General features: G+C 40.8%; 1 protein-coding gene across 2 annotated transcripts in view; it reads right to left on the bottom strand.

Moving 5' to 3' along the window:
- AEBP2 (AE binding protein 2) overlaps positions 1 to 17,778 on the bottom strand; it is a 76,251-nt gene that overhangs the window by 34,020 nt on the left and 24,453 nt on the right. For both annotated transcript variants that reach the window (XM_062194903.1, XM_062194904.1), the window contains exons 2-3: positions 11,362 to 11,569; positions 666 to 773 (exon numbers count right to left, since the gene is read on the bottom strand). In XM_062194903.1, the coding sequence (XP_062050887.1) occupies positions 666 to 773; positions 11,362 to 11,569 (316 nt within the window). The remainder of the gene's footprint in view (positions 1 to 665; positions 774 to 11,361; positions 11,570 to 17,778) is intronic.

Genomic DNA, 17,778 nt, shown 5'->3' with positions numbered 1-17,778 from the left:
AGTGTATTCAGTTTTTTAATAAAATTGTTTTATTTAATTCAACTATTGCCTTTAACAACAAGAATTATCTCATTTTCTAACAAAACCAAAGGGAAGTATCTGGCACAGTATTTATGTTCCAATAGGTATTAAGGTTTTTACAACTATTAAACTTCTTTAAACACAAACTCCATAGTGTATGTGTTCCATAATTAGAAACCAAAATATCTTGCTGAATTCTTAATGAAGATAAATGGAAAAAATAATTTTACAGAAACTTCTCTATAAAGATTTCCCAGAACACATCTACTTGACAAAGTGACTTACAACTAAGTAGTCATATGACGACTTAGAAGAAATCAAAACCCTCAATGTTCATACAACAGTGCTATTTGCTACTATGACTGAAAGCTCGGGGGGCGGGGGGAAGACTGGATTGGATAATCAAACCACAAGATTAACAACAGCCCAGTGATTACACAGAGGGTCACTGATCCACCCACTTCTGCTCTTCAAACTAAAAAATTTTATTATCTTCATATCTCCACTTATTTTTCAGATTCCACACATATATAAGAAGTTAAAATAAATGGTTCTTTTAAAAGGTTTTAGAAGGGTAAAAGCATGGCCCTTAAGAAACACTCACTTTAATTTTAAAAACTCTTCAAGCACACATACTCACTTACCTTGAAAGGTTTGTCTCCACTGTGCGTCAGCATGTGCCTCTGTAGCCAACTTTGACTGGTTGATGGAGTGTTATATACTTTGCAACCTTTCCATAAGCAAACAAATACCTGTTAAAACAAGAGACATAACAATTGTCGTCATTTATCTCTACAAAGAGTTTGAGTCCTTGTAAGTTTAAATGAGTTTGTTGTTAAGTCTTCAATTGACAAAAAGAGCCATTTAATGTATGAGTTATCAAAAGTTAGACTTGTCAATATGAGGCAGTTTCAACCCCACCCTTCCCCCACCCCCACAGGCTGCTGACAACTCCCTCAATTAGGAATTGACATACTAATCACAAAGTGTCCTTCAGAAGGAAATATATAAAATATTCACAATATACACTGAGGAATTGGGACTATAAGCCTTCATTTATATTTTTATGTTTACTACATAACAGAACATATTATTTTGATTTCTTCTTGCATATATACTAACATTGTTTATTCTTATATTTCTCTTAATCATCTTAATTATGAAGCAGAATTCAATATAAAACATTCAATTACCACAGTGGCAAAAAATCAATAGGCATAACCTATTCCATTACCATAACAGATCCACATTCTTAGGGTCAGGCAACTAACTAGGTTTGGAAACCATCAAGACCAACATTACAATCATTATTATCTTCCAACTAGTGAGACACCAACTTTCATATTTCCAACAAACTGAACACTGAAGACAACTCTTCCTGAATCTATCACAATTATTACTTCCAAAGAACCATTTAAGGCCTTAGTTCTTTACTAAGGTAAGAATAATTTTATGTGGAGTCACACTTAGAAGACCCCAGGGTACTTCATGTAGAAAACAAGGATATACCCAGAACTGAGGACACATTCTTTAAACAACTAGTCTGAAATAAAAATTTTACAGAAAAAAGCAACAGTCTATAAACAAATAATTTAGAAAAATTTTTATTGAAAAGCTAAACCTTTTATGTCAGTCTAAAAAGACAACACCATTATCGCAAATGGACATGGCTGTTTAGATTATCATTACACATCTCGATTCCACAAGACTTGCTATTTTCTTATAGATAAGCAAATACAGGAAGTCATTACTTCTCACCCTTCATAATCAAAATTTCTGATCTTGGCACGAATCAATCAAGTAAAAAACTTGAGATATCCAGGGTTAAACATTACTTTCAAAAATAAATCCAGAAAAACAAAAATTTCAAAAACTATATTTATATGCTATACAAATTAATCCAATACTGTTTGATAATCAGTGCTATCAATGTCCTGACTATATTAAATTCAATGGATCGTGATTTTTCAATCTGAGCAATTAACAGGTTATCAGAGGTTGGTTTTCTCTAGAGTCATATCACACAAAAAGAACTACCTTAAATCACATATGCGGTAACAAAATTAACGTCACTTTTATGCCCATAAGGAATTCTACTGAAATAACTACCAAGTGACCCCTGCTTTGCATTACTCTCAAATCAAAGCGGTAGGGGCACAGGTTGTGTGGCACAGGTTAAGTTGCTGCTTGGGAAGCCTGCATCCCTTACCAAAGTACTGGTTTGGGTTCCCACTATTCCACCTCTAACTCAGTCTCCTAATGCACCTTGGGAGGCCGGAGATGATGGCTCATATCCCTGGGCCCCTAGCACCTACATGGAGACCAGGATGGGGTTCTAGGCTCCTATCCCAGTCCCTGCCATTGTAGCTATTTGTGAAGTGAACCAGCAGATGGAAGATCACTAGATCAACCAATCTCTCTCATTCTGCTTTTCCAGTAGATGAAAAGTAAATAAAATTTACAAAAAAATAAAAAGAAAAAAGAAAAAGCAGAACTTAAGTTCCTTCTACATAAACACTGCTTCTACCTAATTTCTCCCACATTTAGGAGGAATAACAATCTCTGACATCTAAATATTTTCCCTGTAAAAATCTAATTTTTTTTTTCTTGTAGGCAAACATGATTATGGAGGCAATGGCAGCTTTATAATACCATCAGATATAGCCTTACTTATTGAGTAGCTATGGTCTAGACCAGGGGTAGGAAACCTTTTTTTCCACTAAGGGTAATTTGGATATTTGTAACATCATTTATGAACCACCCAATAGATTGACTGAATTTCGAGTCCTGCTTGGGGCCCTCTTGGCAGGGCCAGACCAAATGATTTCCCAGGCCTTATAAGGCCTGCGGGACAAACTTTCCCACTCCTAGTCTAGATGGAATAATGTCTAGTGACACAATAAAAGCAGTACCGTTCAGATTCAAATCCTTTAAACCTAGCGAATTCTATAGATGAAATCACTGCAGACACAAAGTTAACTATGTTTAACTACCTTTGAGCAAATTACTTAAAAATTTATTGGATGCAGAGCAGGGGAGCACTCAACTGCCACAGGATGGCCTTGATAGACAAAACCAACATCAAAGACCCACTGAGGAATCTACAAAAATGACAAAACTGTTCAAAAAGCTGAAATTTCCAGGGGTCAGCGCGGTGGCACGGGTAAAACCGCCACATGCAGCATGGTCACCCCATATGGGCACTGAGTTCTAGCTGCTCCACTTCCAACCCAGCTCTCTGCTAATGGCCTGGGAAAGCGGTGAAAGATGACCCAAGTCTTTGAGCCCCTGGCACCATGTGGCTCTTGTCTTTGCATCTGCGCAGCTCCAGCCATTGTGGCTAATTGGGTAGCAAACCAGTGGATGGAAGACTTCTCCCTCCCTCTCAGCTCTGCCTCTCTGTAACTCTGCCTTTTATTTCTTGACAGGCAGAGTGGATAGCGAGATAGTGAGAGAGTGAGAGAGTGAGAGAGAGAGAGAGAGAGAGAGAGAAAGGTCTTCCTTTTTGCCACTGGTTCACCCTCCAATGGCCGCTGCGGCCGGCGCATCGCGCTGATCCGAAGCCAGGAGCCAGGTGCTTCTCCTGGTCTCCCATGTGGGTGCAGGGCCCAAGCACTTGGGCCATCCTCCACTGCCTTCCCGGGCCATAGCAGAGAGCTGGCCTGGAAGAGGGGCAACAGGGATAGAATCCGGCGCCGCAACTGGGACTAGAACCAGCTGTGGCGGCGCCGCAAGGTGGAGGATTAGCCTGTTAAGCCACGGCGCCAGCCTGTAATGCTGCCTTTTAAATAAATAAATAAATCTTTTGAGGGAGGGAAAAAAAAAAAAAGCTGATACTAGACACAATGGAAATAGAAAAAAGATAATACCATCAAACTGGGGCTGGTGCTGTGGCGTAGCAGGTGAGCCCACTGCCTGCAGTGCCAGCATCCCATGTGGGTGCCGGTTCGAATCTTGGGAGCTCTACTTACAATCCAGCTCTCTGCTATAGCCTGGGAAAGCAGTGAAAGATGACCCAAGTCCTTGGGCCCCTGCACCCACATAGGAGACCAGGAAGAAGCTCCTGGCTCCTGGTTTCGAATCGGTACAGCCCTGGCCATTGTAGCCATCTGGGGAGAGAACCGGAGGATTGAGGAACCCTCTATCTGCCTCTGCCTCTCTGTAATTCTGCCTTTCAAATAAATAAATGGTATTAAAAAAAAAAAATCCAGCTCTTTCACTTTATAGCTTTGTAAGCATGGAAGAAGTCTCTCTAATTTTTCAACAAAGATACTGCGAGTACACACTTGGTAACTCCAAAACGCTACAAAAATACAACATATTCTCACAGAAAGAGTAGTCAGAAAATGTTGGTTTACATTAGACACTGGATGTCCACTCTCAAAATAACAGCCATCGGTGGGGCCGGCACTATGGCACAGCGGATTGATGCCCTGGCCTGAAGTACCGGCATCCCATGTGGGCACCGGTTCATGGCCTGGTTGCTCCACTTCCACTCTGGCTCTCTTCTGTGGCCTGGGAAAGCAGTCAAAGATGGTTCAGGTTCTTGGGGCCCTGTGTGCACAAGGGAGACCAGGAAGAAGCTCCAGGCTCCTGGCTTCAAATCAGTACAGCTGTGTCCATTGCACCTGAGTGGGGAGGGAACCAGCGAATGAAGGGCCCCCCTCCTTCCCTCTCTTCTTTGTGTTAACTCTTTCAAATAAATAAATCTTAAAAAAAAAAAAAAAAAAAAAAAAAACACTGCCAAAAGATTTTTCTGCCAGACTGTCCATGTAGGGGTGTGACAGGACTTTGGGGGGGGGTCATCACAACCAACAAATCCATTAAGTGTATTTTCTTTAATTATTTGCAAGACAGAGTTACAGTCCTGGTTGCCCCCTTCCAGGAGGCCAGCTCTCTGCTGTGGCCCAGGAGTGCAGTGGAGGATGGCCCAAGTCCTTGGGCCCTGCACCCCATGGGAGACCAGGAGAAGCACCTGGCTCCTGGCTTCGGATCAGCGCGATGCGCCGGCCACAGCGGCCATTGGAGGGTGAACCAACGGCAAAGGAAGACCTTTCTCTCTGTTTCTCTCTCTCTCTTTCTCTCTCACTGTCCACTCTGCCTGTCAAAAAAAAAAAAAAAAAGTTACAGAGAGAGGAGGAGAGACAAATATATTCCATCTGCTGGTTCACTCCTTAAATGTCTGCAAAAACGTACTGGAGCCTGGAACTCCATCCAGGTCTCCCACATGGGTACTGGGGACTAAGGGCTTAGGTCATTCTCCGTTGCCTTCCCAGGCACAATCCAGAGAACCAGACTGGAAGCAGAACAGCTTGGACTCGAACCGGCATCTATATGGGCATCAGCTTTCCCCTATTTTTAAACAATCAATCTTCTTATTTCAACAATGAGCTAACTTAAGATGTACAGGTCTAAAATGCTAAGCTTTCTGCTAAGAATTCTGAGTTTTGCTGGGTTGGGTCATACCTTCTAAATGCTCAACATGAACCAACTTAGACAAACCTGAGAACCAAAGTTAGTCTTAGTCTCCTTCACTTACATGGCTCATTCCAACAGAACTGATGTGATAAAATACAGATAAACACATTTCCATTTATCTCATCACTAACATTTCAGACCTGAAGTATGCAAGTGAATACATTCAAATACTCTGTAAATGAAAATCCAACAGCAGAGGAATGCTGCCTAATCAACTAGACAGAAGTTAAGGATGCATAAGGAAGTTCAGTTATTAATGAATTAAAACCAGGCAAAAGAATCCTAAATGCAGAGCAGGTTAGCAGTTTAATTTACAGGCCAAAACAAAATAAAAGATTAATTATAATAAGTAATTAGATTCCTCTGGCAGTTAACTGACAAAAAAAGATATGCGATAATAACATCTAATATCAGTAAAGGGATGGGTACATTACTCATGGTAACTTTAAGTTTGAATATTTCTATGAAAATAAAACGCTTTACAAGATATAAATATACCGAAGAGAAGCAAAAGAAATTTTTTGATTCAATTATTTTGTTTTATGTCAGTTTGTTCAAGATGCAAAAATGGGGGCCAGTACTGGGGCACAGCGGGTAAAGCAGCCACCTGCAGTGCCTGCATCCCATATGGGCGCCGGTTCTTGTCCTGGCTGCTCCTCTTTCAGTCCAGCTCTCTGCTATGGCCTGGGAAAGCAGTGAAGACGGCTCAAGTTCTTGGGACCCTGCACCAGCATGGAAGACCTGGAAGAAGCTCCTGGCTTCGGATTGGCACAGCTCTGACCGTTAGAGACAATTGGGGAGTGAACCAGTGGATGAAAGACCTCTCTCTCTAACTTTCAAATAAGTAAATCTTTAAAAAAAAAAAAAGATGCAAAAGTGACAAGTATGTTTAAAAATAACAAATCTAATCTTCTATCAATTCTGTTAGTCTTAGCCATATTAACTAGATTGACGTGTTCAATTTTCTGTTAAATATTTAATGAGGACAAAAATATTTAAAATATTCAACTATAAGAATAAAGTGTTTCTCAAAAAGATATGACCAAGTTCATGCTGTGCTTAGGACTTATCAGACTGCCAATCAAAACCCCAAATGACCTCTTAAGGTTGCCTTCACATACTAAGCAGCACTCCCATTTAATTTAAAATTTAGTACACACGTGTCATTTTATAAAATATTTAACAGTGACTGGCCGCATTTAAGACTTCAAATAATACTTTTATTATCCCACCCTAGGCCTAAAAGGTTCCTCCCTCCACCCTCCAACAAAAAAAAACACACTGAAGAATATATAAAATGAGACAAATAAATCCTGTGTTAAGAAACCTGATTTCTTTCTATACAAATTTTTTTTTAATTCAAGAAAGAACAAAGATAGGGGCAGGTATTCACTCTCACCATTAAGATGCCAATACCCTACACAAGAGTATCTGGGCTCAAAACCCAGCTCTTGCCTCTAACTTCCTACTAATGCAGATCCTGAGAGGCAGTGATGATGGCTCTACAGTAACTGGATTCTTGCCACGCATGTGGGAAAAATGAGGTCCTAGATTCTACTTTTGGCCCAGCTCAGGCCAAGTCACTGCAGGCACTAGGGGAGTAACAGCCAGTGGGTGGGAACTCCCTTTCTCGGTCTCTCAAATTTCTTTAAAAAAAAAAAAAAAAAAAAAAAAACTCCAAAAAATTAAAAGAAAAAGAACACTAATGAATCTTATATTGAACTGCAAAGTCCCTACAACATGAAGTTCCTCACCCACCCAATCTTAGGTATATAATAAGCAGACACTAGCATCTGAAATCTGATTACTGAAATAGCTCCCAAACGAGTTGTGGGAATCCAGTAACATGCAGAAGCATGGATCAACAGTACAATTCTATTAAACTGAATACAAAAGGATAAATTTTAATTTTGCATGTTTTTCTTAAATTGTAGAAAACATTCTCATAATCTTTTTACCAAATCATACCCATAATTTGGTGTTTAAATAGCTTCATTTTAATGCAGAAACAAGTATCTACTTTAATATGGAAAGATTAGGAAAAGGTAAACTTCACTTTAGTTTCCAAAGTCTACATGCAGACTACAATATGCTGCTTAAAGAAGGAAGCAACATTTCTAAGCAGTTGTATGATGATTTTTCTTGTTTTTCCCAGGGTGAAGATTAGCGTCGAATGAGAAAAAGAACAGGAATTAATATAGTATTTAGATCTTGCTAACTTATTGATCCAGTAACATTGACATCTTTCAGTAATTAGAAGCATAAAATTTAGGCTTAGAATTTTTTCAGGGCCAGTGTTGTGGCATAGCAGGTAAAGCCATGGCCTGTAGTGCCGGCATCCCAAGTGGGCGCAGGTTCGAGTCCCAGCTGCTCCACTTCCCGATCCAGCTCTCTGCTATGGCCTGAGAAAGCAGTAAAAGATGGCCCAAGTCGTTGGGCCCCTGCACTCACGGGGGAGACCCGGAAGCTCCTGGCTCCGGATCAGCGCAGCTCTGGCCGTTGCAGCCAACTGCAGAGAGAACCATAAGATGGAAGACATCTCTCTCTCTCTCTCTGCCTCTCCTCTCTGTGTAACTCTGACTTCAAATAAATAAATGTTTAAAAAGAAAATTAAAAAGAAATAAGTAAATATTTTAAAAAATAAAAACTTTTTCATCAGTTTCTGTTCCATTATGACAATTTAAAAAAGAAATTACAGGCGCTGGCGCTATGGCGCAGTAGGTTAACACCCTGGCCTGAAGCGCCGGCATCCCATATGAGCACCGGTTTTAGTCCCGGCTGCTCCTCTTCCAATCCAGCTCTCTGCTATGGCCTGAGATAGCAGTAGAAGATGGCCCAAGTCCTTGGGTCCCTGCACCCACGTGGGAAACCCAGAAGAAGCTCCTGGCTCCTGATCAGCATAGCTCCGGCCACTGTGGCCATCTGGGGAGTGAACCAGCAGATGGAAGACCTCTTTCTCTCTACCTCTCTACAACTCTGTATTTCAAATAAATAAAATCTTAAAAAGAATAAAAATTAAAAAAGAAATTACAAAAATAAAATGATTAACCATCAAAATCGGTATTCTTCACTTACATGAAGCCTATAGAAATAGGGTCAAAGACAGAAACAGAAAGGAAAACACTGGATAACAGGGGTTGATGTGAGGACAGTAAGTTCAGTGAGTGCAGACTTCACTCTGAAATGATGAAAAAGTCTTAGAGATGGGAGCAGGGGAAGGGGATGATGGTTGCATAACAATATGATTTTGCTTAATTCCAGTAAGCTATTCAATTAAAAAGGGTAAAATAAATTAATTAAGTCAGAAAATTAGGATAGCTTCAAAGAGAACATCTCAAAAAAAGAGAAATCCCATGTTATAACCAAAAATTACTCCTCAAAACACAAAATCCAAACTCAAAGCATAAAATGAGACCACAATATTTTTTATGGTAGTGCCATCTTTTCAAATTCTCAGTCACATTTTATCACAGAAAAGACTGGAGTGCGTTTTCTGCATTTCTTTGATCCTTTACATTTATAGTTTAGCAATTAATATCCTTTAAAAATCTGTACTCTTTTATTTGGTCAAATAGCATTTTTCTTAAAATTAGCTAAGAAATCTCATAATTTGCAATAAAGTAATTACTCTGAGTAAGGGTTAAACAAATGATAAGGATTTTCAGTTTAGCAAGATTATACTTAGGTAGAAATACTACGATTTCATGCCTACTTCTGTAATATAAATAAGGTATATGCAGTGGCAAACATTATATGACACATAATTTAGAAAATTCGGTCTATAACTACATCTTTTCTACAAATATGTAAAGGGCTGAGAACATTCTCATAAGGCTATGTGCCAACTCAATCTGTAGGAGCCAAGACTTCTGAGTTTCTGAACGTAAGATTCTGCCACACCTACTAAGAGATTTCCAGGGACCTATATAATATATGAATCTATGTATGGCTACTAAGTGACCAAAACAAAGCATATGTATTGGCTCAAAAGTGGTATATACCAAGTGATACCAAGCACTGGTTCACAAAAGGCAGATCTTTAACAACCAGGCAATCAAGTCAGTAAAACAATTCATACTACATATCTGATATATAGGGGCTGAGAGTCAAACTAACCACTCTTTAAGTACTGATCTGGGTTTTACAGCGAAAATGCAGTATGAAAGACAAAGTTCATTAACAGACATTGAGGAAGTATCACATTTTTTACTGAGTTACTCAGACATCATTCATATTAAATTTAATAAGACATCTACCTCCTCATCAAGTTTGAGTAAGATTTCTGACATGCTATAATGTAAAACGGACAAGTATTTCTGAAAATTTAAAAACATTACAACTGATTAAAATATTAGGGTTGAGGAAAGCATCTTGGCGCAGAGGGTTAAGCCGGCACCTGCAGTGCTGGCATTCCATATGGACGCCGGTTCAATCCCAGCTGCTCCACTTCAGATCCAGCTCTCTGTGGGAAAACAGTGGAGCATGGTCCAAGAACATGGGCCCCTGCACCAACGTGGGATACATGGATGAAGCTCGTGGTTTTGGACAGGCCAGATCCTACTGTTGCAGCCATTTGAGGAGCAGACCGGAGGATGGAAGATTACCCTCTGTCTCTGTCTCTCTCTCTGTAACTCTGCCTTTCAGATTTAAAAACAAACAAATAAACAAAAAACCTCTTTAAAAAAAAAAAAAGATGTTTACATGGCTGCATGCTTTTTTTAAGAAAAGATCAAATAACCTAAATATCAATATAATCTTTGAAATGTTACTTAAACCGTGATGATTTTAACCATTTTAGTGTCTGCGTATAATGACAGTAAGTTGAGGCATGACCTAATAATTTATCTGTAATTACAACAGAATATAAATTTCTATAAAACACACTACAAGACAAGGTGAAACAAAAAAAAAAAAAGTATAAATTAGTACCTTGGCCCACTGTATACTGACTCACTTAATTTGCTTAGCTCTTTATACACTATCCAATAAAAGTTACTTGAGTGAGCGAACATAATTAAATGTATTCATGAAAGGGCATGGATTGGTACTGATTAAATCAGAACTATCTGGGTCAGCTCTGACAAGACTGGGAAAGATGATGAATTCTCATTCCCAAATAATGAGTTCAGGTTGACATTTAAGAGTATGGCACGTTCCAGTTCTGTTACTATCAGTTTCTCCAGGTAACTTCAGCATCGAATCATCTAGGACTGACAAGGGATATCCAGGACATGGTTAATTCCTAAATGCTCTCAATTCAAAACATTAGAACTGTGAAATAAATTATTCATTTATAATATTTCTACTAATTTTAGAAAATCTAATTTTCTTTTTTTAAATATTTGTTTATTTTATTTGAAAGGCAGAATTACAAGAGAGAGGGACAGAGAGGTCTTTCATCCACTGTTTCACTCCCCCAAATAGCCACAAACAGCCAGAGCTTAACTGGTCCAAAGCCAAGAGCCAAAAACTTCTTCCAGGTCTCCATGTGGGTGCAAAGAAGGGCTTAGGTCATACTCAGCTGCTTTCACAGCAGGGAGCTGGATAGAAGTGGATCAGCTAGGATCGAACTAGCGCTCATATGGGATGCTGGCACTGCAGGTGGTGGGCTTCACCTGCTATGCCACAGCACCAGCCCCATTATCATCTAAGGACAAACTGAAGTCCAACACATAATATATCCTACTTTCATTTGATTCTTTCAAGTATGTGAGATGTAATTAAAAGAAAACGGTTATTTGAATATATAGTCTACACAAAAATAATCCCAAATTACTTTCATGAAAAAAGCCTAACTAGCAACTATGAGTTAATAAAACTAATGACAACAGGTGGGTGAATAAAAGAAATGACAAAACCAACCCCTCCTCGCTGACCATCTACATGTATGGAACGGATGTGATCTGCCAGATCTGGGCTAGAGTTGAAGCAAGCCTGGCACTGGTCCCAACAACAATTATAGGCAATATTTTTGCTTGAAGAAGTAGTGCTTCCTTGTCCATTCATCATTGCTGGAGTTGAACGCCCACTGGAAATTGTGCTGTCTACATCCATTATAGTACTGCTTATGCTACAAAAGAAGAAAAAAGGCTGTGTTATTCCTAGAAATTCACTAATATGAATATGATCTTATAAATATTTAATTAAGATTCCCACTTGACATTCTACTCCATATAAACAGAGCTTACCAACCATAATCTCCACTAGAAAACAACAGTTGGCAGTAAAGTACAGATCAAGTCAGAAACACAACAGTTCCTCAAAACAGACATGTAATAATTTAAGCAACTTTTAAGCGCAAGAACTCCCCAATATCATACCCTTAAAAAAGCAAACAACACACATACAAAAGCTTATCATACCTCACCCCTATGATAGTTCTGAGTAGTATCAAATAATTATTTTCAGCAGTCAATAATTCAGAATCTATAAACCACTTGGCTGACCTGAAATCTTAACTTCTATTCATTAAACTGAGAAAATTCTGCCATATCCTACCTCAACCCATCTCAAAAGAATCATGAAATTTTGTTTAAAAAAAAGAAAAGAAAATTGTGTCCACTTAATTTTCTGATTTTACCAAAACCCAAATAGTCTTTTCTGATCCTCAAATTTTTTCATTAATCTCTATTCACCAATAAAGACTGAAAATGCCAGCTAATATCTTTTACTTTTTATTTGAAAGTCAGAGTTACAAAGGGGGGGGGGGGGATCTTCCATCTACCAGTTTACTCCCCAAATGGCCGTGATGGCCAGAGGTGGGCCAATTTAAAGCCAGAAGCTAGGAGCTTCTTCCAGGTCTCCCACGTGGGTGCAGGGGCCCAAACCCTTGGCCATCTTCCACTGCTTTCCCAGACGCGGGGAGCTGGACCAGAAGTGGAAGAGCTGGGATGCAAACTGGTGCCCATATGGGTTGCCAGCACCACAGGCAGTGACTTTACCCACTATGCCATGGCACTGGTCCCCTTTTTATTTACTAAACAAAGTAATACATGGTAATTTTTAAACTCATTTTTAAAATTACACATTATATAGTCAAAATCTTTAAGATTCCACAATCTAATAAAATGTACCACACTTTTGCATTCATTTTAAAAGCAGTTCACTCTTTTCTCAGTATCTTCCCAACAGAGTACATGATAGCAGCTTCAGTAAGAACAATAAAAATATTTTCAGACTAAATTCAAAAAATAAATAAAACTGTAGACTGACTGCAATTTAAGAGATACTAGTAGTTAAATTATGAAAATTACATTAACTTTTAACAGGTATGCTTCATTCCCCCTAATTTATTATCGGAAAAATTTCTAGAGAGTACATTTAAATATAAATTCAATGAATTATCTGTACTATCTGCTATATGTAACCATCTTCTGAATCATCTGAAACTTGCAGATGTCAAAATACTTCAATCACAAATACAGCACATATTCTTTAAAGAATATTGACCCAAATACTAATATAAACTTATTCAATCACACCTAAGAAAGCAAACAGGAATTTTCTTAACTTATTAAATAAGCTTTATGATTTGTGTGCGACAAAGACACATACTTTTAAAAACATAGTAAAAATATTTCTGTAGGATGACTTGGACATGAAAAGTGTCTCAAATTTTGCTTTAAAAGATATTTTAGGGGCCGGCGCTGTGGCTCAACAGGCTAATCCTCCACCTAGTGGCGCCGGCACACGGGGTTCTAGTCCCGGTTGGGTCGCCAGATTCTGTCCCGGTTGCCCCTCCTCCAGGCCAGCTCTCTGCTGTGGCCCAGGAGTGCAGTGGAGGAATTGCCCAAGTGGTTAGGCCCTGCACCCCATGGGAGACCAGGAGAAGCACCTGGCTCCTGCCTTCGGAACAGCGCAGTGCGCTGTCCGCAGCGCGCCAGCTGCGGCGGCCATTGGAGGGTGAACCAATGGCAAAAGGAAGACCTTTCTCTCTGCCTCTCTCTCACTAGCCACTCTGCCTGTCAAAAAGTTTAAAAAAAAAAAAAAAAGATATTTTAGGTTCATCTAACTTACTATCCACCAGTTAATATTTTCTTTTAAAGGATCTCTAATTTCATCCTGCTTACTACTACCTACCAGTCACCATGGATTCTAAATTTAAACACTTTAAGTTTGCCCAAAGTTTGCACTCTCAAATGTTAATCAGCTATTGAATATCTAAATATTCATGTACTGTTTTTGCAGGAATTAAGTGTGGGAATGGTGGCTTGTCTATACTGAAATATAAACATTTATTTAACTACTATAGATTTCAAGTTTCATGAGGCTCTTTACCTTGAAATTGTCTCTTTTCCTCATGATTTGCTTTATGTTACATATTCTGTAAGCACATACTTAAACACCACACTAATTCAACTCCAAAAGCAAAACATAATAACTCTAAGTGAACAACCAATCATACTCAATTAAAAACAGTTTCAGGAAAAGTGATAAACCTCAACGAACTGTTGTGGTACAAACTCAATCTCCTCGGTATAGCTAAATAAAACATACAATACACAACACGAAGTTACAGGATAGGAATTTGTATTTGCATAAATAAATGGAATAGGGAGATCTAGATCAAGCTATCTTCTAAAGGCAGTCTCTTGAGAACAATATATAAAACACAGTAGGTAACTATGGGAAGGGAAGGATAGCAAAACCATCAGAGAAGCAGGTAGCTACCCATACTGCTTTTATTTTAAAAATCCACAAAGAGTAGAAAACAAACCAGTAGTTTTTCTCTTTTAATTAGGCAAAGTAAGGTCAAAAGAGACTCACAGGCCAGCGCCGTGGCTCAACAGGCTAATCCTCCAACTAGTGGCACCGGCACACCGGGTTCTAGTCCCGGTCAGGGCACCGGATTCTGTCCCGGTTGCCCCTCTTCCAGGCCAGCTCTCTGCTGTGGCCAGCGAGTGCAGTGGAGGATGGCCCAAGTGCTTGGGCCCTGCACCCCAGGAGAAGCACCTGGCTCCTGCCTTCGGATCAGCACGGTGCGCTGGCCACAGCGCGCCAGCCAGAGCGGCCATTGGAGGGTGAACCAATGGCAAAAAGGAAGACCTTTCTCTCTGTCTCTCTCTCTCTCACTGTCCACTCTGCCTGTAAAAAAAAAAAAAAAAAAAGGCTCACAGGGACAGGTGTTTGACATAGAGGTTAAGATGCTGCTTAGAGGGGCCAGCGCCGTGGCACACTTGGTTAATCCTCTGCCTGCAGCGCCGGCACCCCCGGGTTCTAGTCCCGGTCGGGGCGCTGGTTCTGTCCTGGTTGCTCCTCTTCCAGTCCAGCTCTCTGCTGTGGCCCAGGAGGGCAGTGGAGGATGGCTCAAGTTCTTGGGCCCTGCACCCGCATGGGAGAACGGGAGGAAGCACCTGGCTCCTGGCTTCGGATTGGCGCACCGCTGGCCGTTGCAGCCATTTGGAGAGTGAACCAACAGAAGGAAGACCTTTCTCTCTGTCTCTCTCTCACAGTCTATAACTCTACCTGTCAAATTTAAAAAAAAAAAAAAAGATGCTGCTTAGAGTGCCTAGGTTCCATTTCTGACTCCGCTTATTAATCCGGTTTGATAATATGTATAATGAAAAGCAGCAGATGATGGCTCAAGTACTTAGGTCTCTGACATCCACATGAAAGACACAGATGGAATTCCTAGCTCCTAACTTTGGCCTGGTCCTGTCCAGCAGATCAAAGAACTATCTCTATCTCTACCTTTCAAGTAAGAATCTTTTGAAGATTCATTGTTTCATTGATTTGAAAGATGGAGACACATATTTCCATCCACTGGTTCACTCCCTAAATGGCTGCAACAGCCAAGTCTGGATCAGGCTGAAATCAGGAGCCAGGAACTTCCTGATCTTCCACCTGAGTGTCAGAGGCCTAAGTACTTGGGTTGTCTTGCACTGCCTTTTTAGGTGCATTATTAACAGGAAGGTGGGCAGAAGCAGAGCAGCAGGGACTCAAACCAGCACTCAAATATAGGTGCCAGCACTGTAAGCAGCAGCTTCACACCATGTGCCAGAATGTTGGTCCCATTTCAAATTAATTACATAAACAAATTTTTAAAAATAATTTTGAGGGGCTGGCATTGTGGCATTTCAGGTCAAGTCGCCATCTGTGATGCTGACATCACCTATGGACACTAGTTTGAGTCCTGGTTACTCCACTTCTGATTCAGCTCCCTGCTAATAATGGTAGGAGAAAAGTAGCAGAAGATGGCCCAACTGCTTGGGGTCCCTGCCACCCACCTGAGACCTGGAAGAAGCTCCTGTCTCACGGCTTTGGCCTGGCCCAGCTCCAGCTGTTGTGACCATCTGCGTAGTGAACCAGTGGATGGAAGTTCTCTCTGTCTCTCCCTAATTCTTTCAAGTAAATACATAAATCTTAAAAATAAATAATTTTGAAAGACTCATACAGACTTGTTTATCTGCATGGGGCTTAATGTACTTGTGTTTGTTACCTTTACGCAGAAGGGGAAATCTTACTAAAACAAAGTCCAAGTATCAATGAATACCAAGCATTGTTTAGTCAGTCTACGTGCAGTATCATTCAAATGAAAAGGTCCATGTGGGTGTAGCTCCACAGTAAGTATTAAGATGAACTCTCCCTACCACTAGGGACTAAGCTGCAAAGGTAATAGCAGAGAAGGGGATGGGCACATCCCAGACTGTGGAACACTCAACATACCCCACACATGTCTGTTACCCTCAGCCCAGCAGGACCAAATGAAGTCTTGCTTCACAGCCCCTCTTAGGTTCCTCTCTGAATTTTATGAAGTATTGCATTCAAAGCCTTCAAGATTACTATCAGCCCAGATCCACACTGAAACCAGAATCTCTGCATTCCTAAAGCTGATCAGGCAAAAGTCCTGATGCAGCAAAGGAGCATGGAGGACAAACGACTGGTCATTTCCTCTTTTGACAGGGCTATGAGCTAGATAGGGCCTGCATGGAAAGCAGCAGCCTTCACACCATAGTTTGGATAACAAGAAGACCAAAAGTAGAGACAATCAATCCATTGGATCTTGTATCTAGAATCACATACATACTAAAGTCTGTTAATTCTACTTTTAAATGAATATATAACTGATTCTGTGAAATGTAAATACCTAAGCAGCCTGGTATTTGGAAAAAAAACCTAAACTAGACAACACACTCACTCTACTCAGTTTTAAGTAAAGCAGTGTTTCACAAACTTTAACATGTGCATGAATAACTTGGAATCTTACTAATTGCAGGCTCTGACTTAAAGAGGTTTGGGAGAAACCCTGAGATAGAGCACTTTCAACAAGTGCCCACTTGTTGAGGTTGCCACTGTGACACTTTGAGTAGCAAGGATCTAAGAGCTCTCTCAATGGTATCATCATTATCCAGCTGCTGCTAACCAGACTGTTGAAGAAATCAGCTCGTAAGAGTGCTTTGGGTACCGGCGCCATGGTTCACTAGGCTAATCCTCCGCCTACCGCGCCCGCACGCCGGGTTCTAGTCCCAGTCAGGGCGCCGATTCTGTCCCAGTTGCTCCTCTTTCAGTCCAGCTCTCTGCTGTGGCCCAGGAAGGCAGTGGAGGATGGCCCAAGTGCTTGGGCCCTACCCACATGGGATACCAGGAGGAAGCACCTGGCTCCTGGCTTTGGATCGGCGCAGCTTCGGCCGTAGTGGCCATTTGGGGAGTGAACCAATGGAGGGAAGACCTTTCTCTCTGTCTCACTGTCTAACTCTGCCTGTCCAAAAAAAAAAAAAAAAAAAAAAGAGTGCTTTGGGGGCCAGTGCTGTGGTGCAGAGAGTTAATGCCCTGGCCTGAAGCGCTAGCATCCCATATGGACGCCAGTTCGAGACCCAGCTGCTCCTCTTCCGATCCAGCTCTCTGCTGTGGCCTGGGAAAGCAGTAGAGGATGGCCCAAGTCCTTGGGCCCCTGAACCCATGTGGGAGACCCGGAAGAAGCTCCTGGCTCCTGGCTTCGGATCAGCACATCTCCAGCCATTGCGGCCAATTGAGGAGTGAACCAATGGATGGAAGACCTCTCTTTTCGCTCTGCTTCTCGTCTCTCTGTAACTCTTTCAAATAAATAAATAAATCTTTTTAAAAAATAAAATAAAAGCAACATTTAAAAAAAAATATGCTTTGGGGCTGGTGCTGTGGTATATCAGGTTAAGCAACCGCCTGCAGCTCCAGCATCCCATATGGGCACCGTTTTCAGTCCTAGTTGCTCCACTTCTGATCCAGGTCCCTGCTAATGGCCTGGGAAAGCTGTAGAAGATGGCCCAAGTGCTTGGATCCCTGCACCCACATGGGAGATTTGGA

The sequence above is a fragment of the Lepus europaeus genome, chromosome 6 (assembly GCF_033115175.1).
Source record: "Lepus europaeus isolate LE1 chromosome 6, mLepTim1.pri, whole genome shotgun sequence".
Taxonomy (NCBI): domain Eukaryota; kingdom Metazoa; phylum Chordata; class Mammalia; order Lagomorpha; family Leporidae; genus Lepus; species Lepus europaeus.
This window is presented reverse-complemented; position numbering and strand designations above follow the sequence as displayed.